A 17155-nucleotide genomic window follows, 5' to 3' on the forward strand; every position below is an offset into this window, starting at 1 on the left:
CGCTCCCTCCTGTGCCTGAACGTGGGGCTGCGACAAGTTGGATGTGGTGTCCTTGAAGTATCCCTTCGAGCGCCCTCCGCCCCCAGACTGGGCAAAAAGAGTAAGGGTCGCCTTTGACGCCCAAGTCCGCGGCTCCTATTTGGACTAATCCCGATCTTTACACTAATATCGCCTCTCGGGTTTTCATTATACTCATTTGGGAGGAAATGAGCTCTTGTCGGGCAAATAGCACCCTGCACCCCACTTCTCATAGCCGTGCAGGCCCGGGGCCTGAACAACCCCGCAGGCAATCCGGGAGCTGCCGATATTATATTTGTGAAATGTCCTTTTGTTGAGGCTTTTAACACCTTCTTATAACGAATCATTTGTTCTTTTCTCTTTAATTTTGATAGACAATTAGCCATCAGAGATACACCAGTTGACTGTAACCGAGCATTAAACTCGCCTTTATGTAACGCTAATTTAGCATAGCTGCTTTGTTTAACTTTGCTATATAAGAACCAGGTTTTGTAGCAAAAAAAAAAAAAAAAAAAAATAGGTGTAATTTTATGTGGGGCTTCATTTCTTTTGGCCCTGTACACAGCTAGCCCTCTCCTCTTTGTGAAGCGTTTTGCTGGGGCCTGACGCCATTTCCCGTGCCTAGCACCTGCAGGCTGGGGGGAGAGAGGGAATTAGCATTGATATAGATTTAGTTGAAATGTAATCTCTTAAATCTGTCCAAGATTCGGGGAGATAATTACACTTTCACTGAATTGCCAGGGGTCAGCGTCTCTGAGGACCTGAGGAGTTGATTTACTAACAATAGTGTTACATAAAAAATGGCGTTTGAGATTATAATGTTAATGGCTGCGGTCGCTGGGGAATGCGCCCGCTTCCAACTAATTCCATATAACTTGTTTTTTTTCTCCCTTTTCCTGCCTCCCTTTCTTCCAGGCTCCGTCTTTGCAGGGATTCAAAGCCTTCGCGGTGTTTAATTTGGTGGCAGGCTCCAGTAGGCTAAGACCAAAAGTTCTGGAGCTTGGGGTTGATGTTCTTGTTCTGGGAGTGTTTGTGGTGACAGATCGGGGCCTCGACAGCAAGGTTGGCCTCTATCCCACAAGGACGACAACTAGGATGCGGGGTCCCAGCACCATGTAGCCAGGCTGAGGAGCGGAGGGAGACGGCTGCACCCAGAGGAAGCCCTCCCTGGCCTGCAGGAGACTGGACCTCCCCAGCCAGCGGCGGCCTCGCGCCTTGGGCCGCCCCGGAGTTTGCCCCGCCTGCCTGGAACGGGCCCTCCCGGCTTCCTGCGGCCTCGAGCTTCCCGGCCCCGCAAGGACCAGGCCCTGTTTTGCGTCCTACTCGCCCTCCTAGGCCAGCTTCCCACCCGGCAACCTCAGACCCAGGGACGCTCACTTCCCGCCCAAACTTTCCTTTCCAGCTGGACTTTGCGGGGAGGCCGGGACCTGAGTTCGGAGAGGCCTTGCAAGTCCAGATTCTGCTTTGGGATATGGGTTAGCTTTAAAACCAAAAGGCCAGCCTCCTTTGGAGTGAAGATGGCTGTAGAGTTTACAGTCCCTCCACACTCTTCAAACCTCACCCACAGCAGTCCCCAGTCACAGTGACAACACCTAGACTTCCCCAGAAATCTCATGGCTTCCCCTAACTTGTAGCCTCGCAGGGTGACTCCAGCGCTTTGCTCCTCTGAAACTCTCACTCGCTCTAGGTGAATGGCCTCAGGTTATCAGGGACCCACTGGCAACCTCGTTCCTACCCATGGGTCAAGGAAGAGCCCTGGGAACTCTACCAGAATCCAAGTCTGAGGAGGGAAAAGCAGCTCTTCCTGGGTAGGACACAGGACCGGTTCCTCCGCAGCACTGGGCCGGTGAGTCAGAGAAGGAGTTGAGAGCTCAGGAGCAGCCTCAGGCCACACCAGGTTTCAGTGGCCTAGGCCTGCCCACAGGATGTGGCCATTGTTGATATCTTGTGTCCAGGAGCTCAGATTTTCCTATGAGGGCAAGACTTTGGAGTGCAAAAGGGGGTGCCTCTGCCCTCTACCTCTTACTCCTTACATAGGACTCCAGGAGACAGAGCAGGACTTGTCCTTCCAGACCTGGGCCCAGGCCTTGCCCAGCCTCTCCCTTGATCTGGGAGCTTTGCTTCCATGAAGAAAGGGTGCTGGACCTATGAACTGGGGGTCCTAGCAAAAGAAGCAGCTGCACTTAGCCTATCACACTCTCACCCACCTTACGGAGCCCCGGGCCTACAGGCTGGCCATGCAAACCTGGGTGCCCTCCGGCTTGCCAGAATGGGAGAACAGAGCCAGAGAGGCCCGGATGCCCAAGCCCGGATGCCCAAACCCTTGGCGCTGGGGGGTCCCTGTACCCCGCATGTGTTTACGTCTGTGCCCCCTTATATGTAACAGCAATATATATGTTAATTGAAAACTTCTGAATTTAAAAAGGTTGTGACAAGTTATAATTTGTCCTGTCAATGCCTGGAATCCTTATTTATCTTTTTAGCTTGCCTCCCTCTCGCGCCTGTCAGCTAACAGCTTGCCTAACTCGTTGACTTCCTCACTCATGGCACGGAAATGACAAATGTGCTGTTTTATCCGTACAATTTATTTCATTATTGTTGCCAGCACGAAGCATCACAATCAATCATAAGGAAGTCCAGTTGGCAGGTGTCAATCTTGGTGTGTTTTTGTACGTCTCAGTCTATATTTAATCCAATTATAAGGGTCACGGAGTAAGTGCCAATCCTCTTGTTACAACTCACATCTTATTTAAGATTTAAAGTAAAAAAGTCAACTCGATCACATGGACGTTTTGGGGGAAGGGAGGGGACTCAGTTGAAACCCCCTCATCTCCCTCTGTCAGCCTTCCCCTGGCCTTCAATTTAAATTATGCAGCAATCCTTTTTTATTAAACGGTTGCAGGGAATCCGAGTTTTATGAGCATTTGTGTGCAAATGAAGGCTCTCCTTATTTTGCTAAAGTAGAAGCAAGCTTAATGATGAGAGATCTTTCCGCTCATTGCCCATTCAAATACAATTGTAGATCGAAGCCGGCCTTGTCACGTTGAGAAAAAGTGAATTTCTAACATCCAGGACGTGCCTGTCTACTTTCAGTGAATTGCATCCAATCACCCCCAGGGAATTCAGCTAATGTCTCCATCTCTACCCGGACAAGGGAGAGAAAGAAATCAGACATGGTGCCACAGACTGACTTAAGATGAAAACGTTTAAAAGGAAAGGAGAAGCAGAGTTTTCTCAAATTGTTGTAGAGTTTTTTTTGTTTTGTTTTGTATTTTTGGTTTTTTGTTTGTTTGTTTGCTTGTGACAAAGCAAACTGGAAGGATTGGAGATTTTCCACAGAGGTCCGGGAAAACTTTTTATGGTGTGGCAAAATAGACAGAAAAGAGAAAAAAGTAAAGTAGTTATTTAAATGAGAGCAGGAAAATAATTTAATAGCAGAGAAACCACAGAATTGCACATAATCATGCCATTATGCAATCCTTGAGACGGGGTGAAGAGATGGCAAATATTATCTTTGCTAAATAGTCCCCTTTTTGACGCTCGAACTCACAAAACGTTCCTTCAATTTTGATTTAAAATAAAAATCTTGTTAAAACAAGTTTTCTTAAAGGGGAGGAAGTGGAAAGGAAAGGAAGAGCAAGAGCCACACGTACTGCCCAGTAAATTAGATTCCTTAGATGATATATTGATTACTGGCTTGTACAGCTATTTGAAATGACACTCAAATATACACAGTATTTTAAATCGATTATTTAGGGCCTTTTTTCTCTCCTATTAATTTGTATATGGAAAAGCTTTATTAAACCATTTTATAAGTTAGCGCTCACCCTGGAATCCTTTTTAAAAAATATTGTAGAAGTTAACAGGATGCATTATCTTCTAGATTAAGATTAAATTTTAAGAGGAAAATCCATTTTTATTTTATAATTGGTGGGAGACTCAGTGCCCATTCTCAATAAAAAGGCAAATACTAAATCAATTCCCACCCACCTGGTAGCACGGATCCAGCGGGAGGGGCTCCTCCAATCTGGAAGCGGCTTTATTTGCATAAAGTAGTTAAGGGGAGAGTGGAAAAGCGACAGAGGCCGGGAGGGGGAAAACATACCTTCGACAAGAACAACAGATCTCAGCTACAGTTCAAGCCAAGAGCCGATTTCTCTATCTTCCTCTCCCTCCACTACTTCCCCTACCTCAAGGCCTCTCACGCCCATCCAGGCTCTCCACCCAGCCTCTCCTGGCTGATGGGGAAGCTCTGGGGCCGGGGCTGGCCTGGGAGCCTCCGCAGACTGGGCGGCTGCCGAGCTCGCTCACTGTGCGATGGAGAATCAGAGCCTGGAGCTGCTCTAGGTGTCGAAAAATTGCAGTCTATGCTACCCCGGGCTGAAGGGATGCCTGAAAGAAAAGAGGCTTATTTCCTGCTTCCAGTCCTTTGCACCCCACCTACAGCCTGCCTCAGGTAGCACTCCGCATTTGGGGCTCTAGGAGTCGTCGATGATGCCCCCGGGCCGCCCGCGGTGCCCTTCTGCCCGCAATGCGAGCCAGTGTGGCCTAGAGAGGATGCCTCTGCCCGGGCGAGGCGAGGTGGGACATCATAGGCTGGGCACCACGCGGGGTCCTGCCCAGCTTCCTCCAAGGCTGGTGGCAGGCGCGGAGAGGAGCCCCCAGCACTAGATTTCTGGTAGGGTCTCCAGAGTGCTCCAAGATCGAGAGCTTCTCCTAGAATCCAGCTGAGGCAGCGGCTAAATCTGCACCTTCTCTCGCGGCGACCCCAGAGCCGGCTCCCTCCCTCCCAGCTTCCGTGCCCGGGGCAAATGGAGAGCGGCTCGTGCGTTGGCCTGGAGCTCGGAAGGGCCTAGTTCGGGCCTCGCCTGCACCACCGGCACTCCCGCTCAGCCCGAACGCGCCCTTTATTGACAGGCAGATAAGCAGGCGGGGGCCGTGGCGTTTCCAGAGTCGCTCTCGAGCACCCTGCTGGGTTGCAGGGATCTGCGCACACTTAATGGCCTGGACTCCAAACAAGCCCCTAACAGCCCTCTCGGCGGCCTAGGGTTGGGACAGGGTGGGAAGCGAGACCCGGCCAGAAACTGGCCAGCTAGGAAGGCCTACCCAGGTCCAAGGCCTATCCGCAGCCCACACGCCAAGGCGGACGGCGGAGTCTGGGACACCTCAGGACATCTGAGGCTGGAGACTGGGCCAGGCCCTGGAGGGGAGCTAGGGACTTACCAAGAAACTAGGTCACTGGAGATGGCCGACGGCGACAGGGAAACCAGAACAAATGCATCTCTTAGCATCCCTTCCCAGCCGAGCAGGGCGACAGGACCATGGTAAGGTCTAGGCCCAGACTAGAGTGGCCAGTGGAGGGTGGGCGCTCCTAGGCCTTAACACAGGATACCCAAGGCGTTAGGACAAAGAAAGAAAGTTTGGAGAATGTTTGTAAATAAGTAAGAACATCCTGCGGAAACTTCTCAGCCAAAGCTCCCATTCTCCTCCCCACCTTCACCGCCACCCCCACCTCTACCCCTACCCCCACTCCCACCCCTATTCTGCCCCCCAGTCCTCGACGGGCTGAGCAAGACAAAAAATCGAGTCCGGCTAGGAGCTGTCCGGGCTAAGAGGAGTAGGCAGACGGGCTGCCTGGAGCTGCCTCCTGGCTGGTTGCGAGGCCCCGCACCTGTCCAAGTGTGCCAGGGGCGGGAGCGGGAATCACCAGACCTCCGCCTCGGCGCCATCTGTGCTCGGCTCTCCCTAAGACGCCGCCCGGATCAAGGCGCGCAGGGACTGGCCCTAGGACCCTCCTCCGGCCCAGGCGTCCCCCTCCCTGCTTCTACACACACACTCCCGGGTCCACCCGGGCTGGGTCTCCACGAGCTGCCTAAAGGTAATTCCACGCCCCGCCCCTTCCTCTCCCGCAAACTCCTCAAGCGACCCCTGCCCCTCCCGGCCCGACCTCTGTCACTTTCAAATTGGAGAGCCAGATGGAAGCACAGGGGAAGGAGTTGAGAAGCCTCCTGTTTTGAGGGATGCGGGACGGGAATGACAACGAGGGTCTAAATCTCCATTCCAAGATAGCCAGGCCTAGCTCCGCTAAGCCATCTCGCAGTCCACAGAAGGTGTGAGGGAAAAACAGGCACAGACCAAGAAGTCAGTGTCCTGCAGACCCCGCCCCAATTTCTGTGAGTCTTGACTTCAGAATCTGGGATTTTCCCGTTTTCCTCCTCTAAGTCACAAAGTCAACAGTTAATTCAAAGTCAAAGATAAATACAATCACCTACATTTTCTAATGCGGTTGGAGACTTTCAGCCAGAGGGCGAGGGAAGCCTGGGCAGGCCCCCTTTAGGGCTTCCCTCTTGAGAACCCAGCAGGCCTGGAGAGATCTTTGGCCTAGGCCCTGAAAAAGGGGTCGCTTGTCCTCTTCCCGGAGCCCCCGTCTGTGCCCAGCTAGTGACTTGCGGGCTCGAGGGCCAGGTTGGGGGTACTCATCGAGCCTCGAACTCCTCCTAAAAATGATTCCTGCCCAAAGCGCCTCTCAGTCCCTGCGCGGCCTTCAGGTCTCTCCGATGAAGTGACTCCTTTGGGGATCGGAAGAGGGGACAGGGTGGTTACCCAGAGAGGTAGCGGGCCAGCCTAGGGGCAGAGATCTTGGGGCCCTCGTGCCCGACGGTGCGGAGGAGCGCACTCGGCAAGACTAGTTTCCTGGGGATCGACTCTACGCCCTACCGGAGGGCGGGCCAGGCCTGGCCGGGCCGGGCTAGGGCAGTCACAGGCCGGGCCAAGGAAGGCCAGAGCAGGGGTTGGAGCCGGCCGGACCCTGGGTGGGGAGGAGCAGGCTCCCGCCCGGCCGGAAAGCTAGTCCGCGCAGAGCTGTGCCCAACTCTAGCCGCCATGACGTCACGCGGGCCAGGCAGCCAATGAGGACGGCGCTGGCGTGGATATTAAGGAAAGTTAGCGCCTGCCTGAGCACCCTCTTTTCTTATCATTGACATTTAAACTCTGGGGCAGGTCCTCGTGTAGAACGCGGCTGTCAGATCTGCCACTTCCCCTGCCGAGCGGCGGTGAGAAGTGTGGGAACCGGCGCTGCCAGGCTCACCTGCCTCCCCGCCCTCCGCTCCCAGGTAATCGCCCGGGCTCCGGCCCCGGCCCGGCTCGGGGCCCGCGGGGCCTCTCCGTTGCCCGCGACTGCTGTCCCCAAATCAAAGCCCGCCCCAAGTGGCCCCGGGGCTTGATTTTTGCTTTTAAAAGGAGGCATACAAAGATGGAAGGGAGTTACTGAGGGAGGGATAGGAAAGAGGGTGGAGGAGGGACTTGTCTTTGCAGAGTGTGCTCTTCTGCAAAAGTAGCAAAATGGTCCACTCCCAAGAGTGGACTTCCAGTCCGGCCCCGAGCTGGGAGTAGGGGGCGGGAGTCTGCTGCTGCTGTCTGCTAAAGCCCCTCGCGACCGCGAAAAATGCAGGAGGTGGGGACGCACTTTGCATCCAGACCTCCTCTGCGTCGCAGTTCACGACATCCACGCGTGGGAAAGTCCGTACCCGCGCCTGGAGCGCTTAAAGACACCCTGCCACGGGTCGGGCGAGGTGCAGCAGAAGTTTCCCGCGGTTGCAAAGTGTAGATGGCTGGACCGCAACAAAGTCTAGAGATGGGGTTCGTTTCTCAGAAAAACGCGGAGTACGAAAGAATGCGGCCCACAGAGCTGGGCAGCGCGTAAAGCCCCCAGCGTGTGATTTGAGCTTCACTTCGGAAGACCTAATAATTAGCGATTCTCACTGAGCTAGAACGCGGGCTCGGGTTACTGCGGGCGCTGCGCTGGCTGCCTCGGCGGGAAGCGCGCGGGCGCCATGGGAGCCGGGCCGCCAAGCCCGGGAAAGAGCATCGCCCACCACCCTGAGGCCCCTGGAGGGCCGGAACCGGGGCCCGGAAGAGTCCCCTTAGTGAGTCAGGGAAGGGACGACCCAAACTTAGACTAACTTGTGGTTCAGCCGGGCGAAAGTCCTGGGAGCCTGGCCCTAAAAGCAGCTGGAGACGCCCAGGCCGGCTTAGGCGGGGCACCCGAGAACCCCGCCTGGGAGTTTGCGGCGGCCTCTGGGCCAGGCCCCGGCTAGCCCCCAACCCCCACTCCCACTCGCGCTCCTGCGCCCCCTTTCTAGGTCTTCTGGGAGCACCTTCGGAGCTCAGTCACCTGTGACAGGTGTTTGGGACCGCCGGACTCCGAGCGGTGGCCGCCCCCTGCTCACCTCACCTGGAAACGGGGGACGAGCGCAGTGGCCGTCCGGCCGCGCGCCTTACCGGGGCCGGGATCCTCTCCTCCGCGGGTTCCTCTCCCTGGAGCTGGGCGGCGAGCAGGTTGCCCGCTTCGCAGTGGGAAGTGGACCTTCTCCTCCAGTCATAAATCAAACCCAGCCATCCTCGGGCCTCCTCCCTCATTAGAGATGTTTATTGGAGATCCTGTTTATTCGGCTGTCACGGCGAGAAAACGCGGTGACATAATTACCTCTGACCAGAGTCCTCGCCCCGCGCCCAGGGCGAGCCGAGGACCTCCTCTGTCGCCTTCTCATGCCCGTGCCCTTCGTGATCGGAGGGCGCCCGTGATAGGCTTGTCTTTTTTTCCTCAGACCCTCTCACAGAATTTGGATGACTGGAATTACTATTCAGATTTCCCCAGGGCCCGGAGTTTATTTATTTATTTTAGAATTGGAAAGGAAAACCGAAGGGAACCCAACGCCCCTCCGGGGCAGAAGGGGGCAGCGCGCGCGAGGCTGAAGGAGAGTCACTCTGGCTGCACAAACTTTCCCGCGGGCCGCGCCGCGCGTGCAGGGGCTGGACGCCACCCGGCGCCAGAGCCGGGCCTGAGGAGCAGGGTCTGGCGGGGAAGGAGGGCTGCCAGCCTGCGTGGTGTCATTTGTTGCTTCATTTTTCATTCCCTTTCCCCTCGTGAGGAATCAGAGGCATCAGGGCCGCGGGCTGAGGATTCTTAAATTCTCCCCGGCCGCATTCGGCTGAGCCAACCCGCAGTTCCTGTCCGCCCCTATGCCCCCCGGGCAGCGGTTTTCCCCGCTAGCCACGTTTGGAAGTCACCCTCTGTGAGACTGGGTTAGGAAGTGATGAAAAGCGCAGTATTGCTTTCTAATTGAAAATACTTTTTTTTTTTTTTTTTTTTTTTTTGGAGATAGCGCTGACAAATATATGGGATCCCGGCTTTTGATCCCTGGCTGCCGCCTCTGTTCTCCTGTCGCTAATAAAACTCGCACTGAGCCCCTTAGTGCCTTGATTAACAGGCAGATTAACTCTTACTGGGGTTGGGAACAGCTTGTCCTAATCAATGTCATTTTAAAAGCCGGTCAGGATGCGCTTAGCTCCGGTTCCCTGGATGCTTGAGCGAGCCAGCCATGACATTTGCTCCCTCCCCCTCCCCAGCCTCAAATCCCCCAGTAAAGGCCCCAGTTCCCGCCTGCCTGTTCCCAGGTCTACAACGGGACAAATCGCAGGACCGGGTCGTTGGCCTTTAGAATAGGCAGCGGTTTAGAGAGGGGATATCCAGGGAGAAGGGACTGAAGTGGCCTTGACTTGCTTGCTTTTCCTTTGAAGCTGAACTCTTGCCTCTTGGGGGCAGAGGTTACAGGGAAAAGAGAGATGGGGGGGATCGTCACAGGGTGATGAAATGGAAAGCAAACTTTTCTAGGAACCCTATTTGCAAAAATCGGAGAGTGCTGCTGATTTCAATTGTCCTACATGTCAGGAGTTTTAAACCTAGCTCCTATCTGGACAACAGCATAGAGAGACTGGGAGGCAAAGCCTTGGGAGTCTGACCCGCTGGGCTGCTAGGAATCCCTTTGCTGGGAGACTCCACTGGACAATGTTATTTTAAAGGTATTTGGGGGGTGGGCAGGGAGAAGACAGACAGACACACACAGAGAGAGAGAGAGAGACAGGCTGGCCTCCCAGAGTGAATGGAAGAGGACTGAAGACTGAACCCAGGGAGCCCCTAGCACTGGCCATTTGGCAGGAGGCGAGGAAGGGCGAGGGCACCGCGGCTTCCCCCCAAGCCTAGCAGTGGCCACAGCCTGGAGGCGCCACGGGGCGGCTCTGGGATCTTCTTGGCTTTTCTAGGCTCTGGACTCGGCAAGGCTGCCGGGTTAGCGGGAACCGGCAGGTTGCTGGAGAAAGGAGAGGGACAAGGCCTGGAAGGGGAGCAGGCAGCCGGGACTGGGCGGCCGGGGTGGGAGCCTTTGCCTTTAGGGCTCACTCGACCCGTTTGCCAGCTCCGCGGATCAGGGATCCCAAGTTCCCAGGGTCTGCAAAGAGAGAGACGTTTGAGGCACTACAAAGTGACGCAGGTGTCTGCCAAGACTTTCCTTCTCAAAAAAATGCCAGTCTTCACCCTTTCCAGCGCGCCGACGCTGCGCGTCAGCTTGACCGGGGAGAGAGTTTGGAGGTGTCAGAACTCCGGGTGGGAGGCTCTTGGTTCTGAAGCTGGGAGCTGGAGGCACATCCCCCCAGAAGTGGGCACTTCTTTGCCTCCCCGAAGGCCTGATGGGGTGGGCACAGGGGAATGCCAGGGACCGGTGCGGGTGAGATGCTTGCCTGACCTCATGTTGACGTATCAATACTGGCTAGAAGCTCTGGGCAGGCTCTGGCGAGTCACGGTCCCCCAGCGGGACTCCCTCCACGCAGACAGCCCCGCTACCGGGTGGGACGACCCGGGCGGCCCCCGCGGGAACGCACCCGCCGGCCTGAGAGGTCCTCCCTCTGGCCACAGGGGGCGGAGGGTGGGGGAAACAGGGGCCTGTGGAGAGGCGGGGAAAGGAGACAGAACCTAAAGCGCAATCCCCGCCGCCCCCCCGCGTCTTTGAGGGCAGCAAGTGGGCCTCGGGCGTGTTGGTAGCCGCAATTAAAATGGCGACCTGCGAGTTGTCTCGGTTTTGTACACACCTCTGGCAACCGCGCCCGCACCTCAGTCTCGGCGCCCACACCCCTAGGCCTCGTCGCCCCCAAAGCGGGTACTTGGCAGAGGGAGTGAGGCTCCCCACGAGGCAGAACAGCACCCCCACCCTCCTTGAGACCAGTCCAGAGAGAACGAGGAAATCTCACTCTCACCCCTCTCTCCTTAAACTTTGAAAACTCTGCCTCATTCTGGGGTTAAGCTCCCCTCCCCAAATATTGACACATGGGAAGCAGCCAAGTCCTTTTTGTTTTTTGTTTGTGCGGAGGAGTTTCCAGGAGTCTTTCCCGGAGCCCCCTTCCCCACCCAATGACGTCAGTGGCATTCACTCCTTGCTCCTTGCCTTTTCTGATTTTTTGTTAAAACTTTTCTCCGCAGCGAGATGGGGGTTGGAGGGGTGGGAGAAGGAGCTGATTCAAAGAGCCATTGCCCTGGGGGGAAATAGCAACAAGATTACGGCTGCTTCTTTCCGAGGCAAAGCTTAAGAAGGTGCTAATCCACTCGGTCGCTAATTGAGAGGTTGTAAAAATGATACTCGCCTCCAGTTCGGACAGAATCACTGCCCGCCCTCCCCCCGCCAAGTCCCTAGCTCATGCACGGCGGACTTGAGTCTTGAGTCCAAGCTTCTTTAATGCTCGCTTGAAAAGTAAAAGGAGAGAGAAAGAGAAGGCCGACTTTCGCTAGTCTGGGACTCAGGGCCGCAGCCCCACTTCCCGGGATCCTCCGAAAGTCGCGCTCCTGCGAAATGAAACCTCGCCCAGGAGGCCGCGGACCTGGACACCCGGCGCCACCTCCTTTGCCTCTGACCCGGGTTTCCTCCCGGCGCTGCGAGCTCCTGGGCCGCGGGAAGGGTTAGGGCCGGCAGCCCTCCCCAGCCCTGGGAGGGGAGAGGGTTATGCGACCCCACCTCTCACTAGGGCCGGGGAGGCCTCTGCTTCTCGGGAGCCCTGCCCGGGCTCCTTGGTCGCGGGGCTGCTGGGTCCCAGGCAGGAACGAGAGAGTGAGGCCCACACGTGGCCCGGCGGCCCAGTGAGGCTTGCAGCGTCCTCACTGTCCCGGCTGCCAGGGGCTGCGGAGACGCGGCCTGTCAGCAGCGAGTTCAGGTCGCGCAGATTTTATTGACGAGCTCTGACTTTCAGCACTTTCCCTAAGTCAAGAAGAGTCTAGCGTACCCTGCGGCGGCTTCATTTCAGCCTCCCTGCCTCAGCTCTCCAGCCCCATTCCCCCTCGCCCGGTCCTGGGGTGTGTCCCGTAGCCCAGGCCTTCCTTCTCCTTCCCGGCTCCATGGCCCGAAGCCGCCGAAAGAGCTCGGGACAGCGCAGGACCAGGCAGCCGCTCGCTCTCCTGTCACCTTAACTGCAGGCTCCGAGGGGCGCCTTTGGAGTGTACTGAGGTGTGTCCTAATCGTGCGGCATTCAACAAATGGACTTCTGGTGTGTGGTCAGAAGAGAAAAGCCATTTACTTACTTTCCTCCCCGGTTTTCTGGCAACAGCTGAAGGGGAGCTGCCTCCGTGGACTGAGCAGACCCAGGAGAGGGAGTCGTGGTGCGGAGACACACGCACCACACACAGATGACCGGTGGCACACACGACACACGCTGACATACCGACATCGCCAGTGGGACACACACACACACACACACACACACACACACACACACACACACAGAGCGATAGAGAGAGAGAGAGAGAGAATCTCTCCAAGCATTGGTCATCCACCCCCACCCCCAGGCTTCCACTCCCCCTCCCCTCTTATCTCCCCTGGCTTCCCCTCCTCTCGGGCGCCGCGAAAAGCAGCCGCACTTAGTCAACAAATGGCACGTGGGAGAAGTTGGTGAGTGTTTGGTGAGGACTCTTCAGGGCTTTTCACAAGAACCCTCTGTACACAAAGTAAGTGGCGTGTTTACTCGGGCCTCTCCAGCCAGAGCTGTGCCTCTGCTCCGCTGCGCACCGCGGCTTCCGAAAGGAGAAAGGAGAGAAGAAAGGGCCGGGAGAGCGGGATGGAGGATTTGGACAGGCCCTGGAGGCTTGGGCTGGGGAGGCCGCTGACCTCGTTTAGTTCTCGGCCCGGCAACCTCCTCTCGGCCTAGGCTTCGCCGCGGCCTCCGCAGCTGGAATGGAGCTGCCAGGACCCAGTGACGCTCCCGCCCCTTTCCTCTTCTTCCAAGGGGCCAGGTGGGCTGGGGTGCGGCCGCCGCTGTGCTCTGTTTCTTGGGGCCCGGGCTGGGATGGGGTGGGGGCGGGGCGGCAGGCCACGCTGTCCTGGAGTTGGCAAGAAAGGACAGAGCAGAAACTTGCGCCCTCCGAGGGCTGGGAGTCCCGCGTCCAGCTTAGGGGGAGTGGGGGCGCGACCCCCAACCCAGAAACCATCACTTGACCGCTCAAGTTCGCGACAGCAGGGAGGGCCGCGCCGAATCTCGGCGTGCGCGGAGCGGGGAGATGCCGGCGAGCGCCAGAGCCCGGGCTCGGGGGCCCTGCGCCGGGGAGAGGAGCCGGGACCCACCGGCGGAGCCGAAAACAAGTGTATTCATATTCAAACAAACGGACCAATTGCACCAGGCGGGGAGAGGGAGCATCCAATCGGCTGGCGCGAGGCCCCGGCGCTGCTTTGCATAAAGCAATATTTTGTGTGAGAGCGAGCGGTGCATTTGCATGTTGCGGAGTGATTAGTGGGTTTGAAAAGCGAACCGTGGCTCGGCCTCATTTCCCGCTCTGGTTCAGGCGCAGGAGGAAGTGTTTTGCTGGAGGATGATGACAGAGGTCAGGCTTCGCTAATGGGCCAGTGAGGAGCGGTGGAGGCGAGGCCGGGCGCCGGCACACACACATTAACACACTTGAGCCATCACCAATCAGCATAGGTGTGCTGGCTGCAGCCACTTCCCTCACCCACACTCTTTATCTCTCACTCTCCAGCAGCTGACAGCCCATTTTATTGTCAATCTCTGTCTCCTTCCCAGGAATCTGAGAATTGCTCTCACACACCAACCCAGCAACATCCGTGGAGAAAACTCTCACCAGCAACTCCTTTAAAACACCGTCATTTCAAACCATTGTGGTCTTTAAGCAACAACAGCAGCACAAAAAACCCCAACCAAACAAAACTCTTGACAGAAGCTGTGACAACCAGAGAGGATGCCTCATAAAGGTGAGTCCGCTTCTTTCTTCTCGCTTTATTTTTATTGCAGTATTCAGACAGGTCTCCCCCTTCCTCCCCCCTTCCTTCCTCCCCTCTCGCCGGTCCCCTCCCCCACTGCTACGCCGGGAGAGTTGGGCCGGAGAAGTTTCCACGCAGGAGCCCAAACTTTCTACTTCCAGCGAAAGCCCGCGTCGGAGGGCGACCGCCGGCAAGTGGGAGCGGCGCAGGGCTCGGGGCGGGCGGCCAGCTCAGCCCCAGCGCCAGCGCCAGCGCGGGCTGAGCTCGCGGGAAGAAGGGAGACTCCAGGCGCGGCAGCAGCCGCGGCTCTTAGCCCCAGCGTCGCCCAATGCTTCCGACCCGCGGGAAAAGACGAAGAGGCTCTGTGGTGCCCAAGGCCCTGGAACGGCCGCAGAGAGCAACCACTGCCGGCTGCTTTGTCCAGCCCGAGGCCCAGCGAGCGCGCAGAGAGCGGGCGCTCCGAGGAATCACCGAGGGAGCGCCGAGGGAACCAGCTCGCCGCGTCTCCGCCCGCCCGCCGGCCCTAGGGCTTTGTGCCGCACTGGGCTCCGGCGCAGAAGAGTCAGCCGGCACTCGAGCGCCGAGGGGGCACCGCGCCCGCCACCAGCCCGAGTGGAGTCAGTCGGCAAGGCAGCCGCACGCTGGAGGCAGAGGGAAGAGCGAGCTAGCGCGAGCCGGGAAGGAAGCCACCAGGCCAAGGCGGTGGGACGCGCGCTCCGAGGGAGCTCAGAGCCGAGCGGGAGGACTGTCAGCTTCCATCCAGCCCCCGGACTCTTGCCCCCAACTCCACGGGAGCGCTGAGCTCGGAACGTGAAAACTCTGCTTCCCAGGCTTCCCCCGACTCTCATCTCCCTCGCCCTGCGGAGGCTGGGGCTCTCCCCTGTCCTCCGGCCCCCTGCCCTTGGTGGGTATTTTTCCTTGTTTTCCTCTGATCTAGTCACACCAGGTGTTGGGATTTCAGCAAGTTTTGAGGTGCAGAGTTGGTTTGCTTTTTTGTTTGTTTTACTCCGAATCCCCTTATGTGTTTCTTGGTAAAGCCTTGAAAATAAATCTATATGAAAGCATTGGCTTTCCCCCTCGTCTGATCACTTCCTCTCCCAGCTAATTAGTCGGAGTAATTTGAGAGCTTTCGATTCTAACATCCCAGGAGGAAAAGTATCTTTTCAAAGTTCATAAAGTTGTTGCCTCTTTCCTTGTGCAGGTTTTCTCAGTCTCCCTGCGCCATAATAGCCCTGAATTTTAGCAAGTGTAATTGGGGGAAATGGAGTTGAATTTCAAGTGGAAATGCTTTCTTTTTCGAGTGCTAAAACCCGGCTCTTCATTCATGAGCGATTTCTAGAAAGTTTAGAAACAAAGTGAACGTGGTTTCTTTCCTTCTTCCTTTTTATTTTCCTTATACTCTCCCAAGCTCCCTAAGCCATTTTGGAAGTTTAACTCGAACTTGGGAAGGTTTTAGAAGGGGCTGGGAGCAGAAAATGAAATGAAAGGCAAATATCTTGAAAGCCTGGCGAGTTTACTGAAGAGAAATAATAGTTGTTGCGGTTGACATTACATTTTTTATAGCCAGTGACCTTTGCAAACGTCTGAAGGCAGTTTGATTAGTTGTTATCTTATTTGGCCCTAGAGAGTAAAACTTTGTCATCTTAATTGCTAATTACTCTTTTGGCTGGGGGCGGGAGGACCGAGAGCTCTCCCCTTTACCCCAGTTAAAGAGTTTGGGGATGGAATTTGAGAATTAAGTAATTAAAATAACAACAGCATTTGAAAACTGAGGCTTGTGTTGGGGACAGAGAGGTGGGGGCAGTGGTCCAGCGGTCTTGTGGTCCAAGGCCGGGGCGACTCCAAAATGTCTGGAGACTCCTTCGTTCAGGATGTGGGTCTATGGCCCCAGCGAGGCCGTACAGAGCCTCGGGCTGAGCTGGGGGGCTCAGGCTGCAGTTGGGGGTCTGACCTCTCCGGTACACAGGACTGCTTCCGGGTGTCGATGTGCCCCACTTCCCGGGTTGCTTCTGCACTTAGTGTTCACGTTTACTTAAGTAATTAGATAGCTTCTTAGCGAGAGGGAAGTGGGAATGGAGCAGGACTGGAATTTGAAATACTACCACCTTCCCAGCTGCTTCGAAAACTAATCAGCGAGGCCTCTCTGGGCTCAGCTACTGAATTTTAAAAAATGGTATCAAGAAGTTACAAGTCAGGATGGGAGCATTCTGTTGTGATTGTGTACAGTGTGGGTTACAAAGTGGAGTTCTGGAAGTTTTACTCCTCCTAGGGGAATTCCATTCCCCATCTCCCCACCTACTACTCCTTTGCAGCTTCAGGGTCCTGCATTTGGTGGGGTGGGGTATTCTGCATTGGAGTTGGAGATTTTGCCTGTCCAGGGCATGGCTATGGGTGCCGGGACTGAGAGACAGGAAGGAAGCATTGGAGAGCCAACCTAGATAAGGGTAACTAGTAGCCCTCTGCTGTGGCCAGTATTTACCCAATGCTGAGAAAAAGTCTTCATTTTCGGTTTATTTTTATGGATTTAAGCTGCCTACCAAGTAGTTAAAAAGTAGACCAGGAATGGCCTTGTAGAGTAAAATGTGCTTCTTGAAATTCTTTGCTTGCAGGCAGGCAGATCAATAATCACCATACGTAAAACAGAAAAAATAATGCATTAAAAAACATAGAGAAATGATGCTGTGACTATTTTGTTATTTTACCTCTTTTTGGGGGGCAGACCTCTTGAATGGGCTCTTTATTGTAACTCTCTCTTTCCAATTGAGCTCCCCACGGTGCTGTTGTATCTTTTTACAGCCCCTAACAACTCACACCAGTAACACAATTACCTCCAGATATTTATAACAAGAAATTACTTTTCTATTTTCTCCACTTGCCCAAAAAGACTTTTTTTTGGTGGGGGGGGAGGTAGGGAGGTGTTCGTACAGGAGCAGCCTCGGGGAACCCTGCACTGGGTCAGGGCTTATGAAGCTAGAAGCGTCCCTCTGTTCCCTTTGTGAGCTGGTGGGTTGTTGGTACATTTGGTTGGAAGCTGTGTTGCTAGTTCGGGA

At 55.7% G+C, this 17155-nt stretch overlaps 1 protein-coding gene across 1 annotated transcript in view; it reads right to left on the reverse strand.

Moving 5' to 3' along the window:
- Positions 1–8436, reverse strand: part of LOC129484282 (uncharacterized) — a 70243-nt gene extending 61807 nt beyond the window's left edge. The window contains exon 1 of the mRNA XM_055282038.2: positions 8299–8436. Coding sequence (XP_055138013.1) covers positions 8299–8436 — 138 coding nt within the window. The remainder of the gene's footprint in view (positions 1–8298) is intronic.
- Positions 8437–17155: the final 8719 nt, after the last annotated feature.

This window comes from Symphalangus syndactylus, chromosome 6, assembly GCF_028878055.3.
Source record: "Symphalangus syndactylus isolate Jambi chromosome 6, NHGRI_mSymSyn1-v2.1_pri, whole genome shotgun sequence".
NCBI classification, from domain to species: domain Eukaryota; kingdom Metazoa; phylum Chordata; class Mammalia; order Primates; family Hylobatidae; genus Symphalangus; species Symphalangus syndactylus.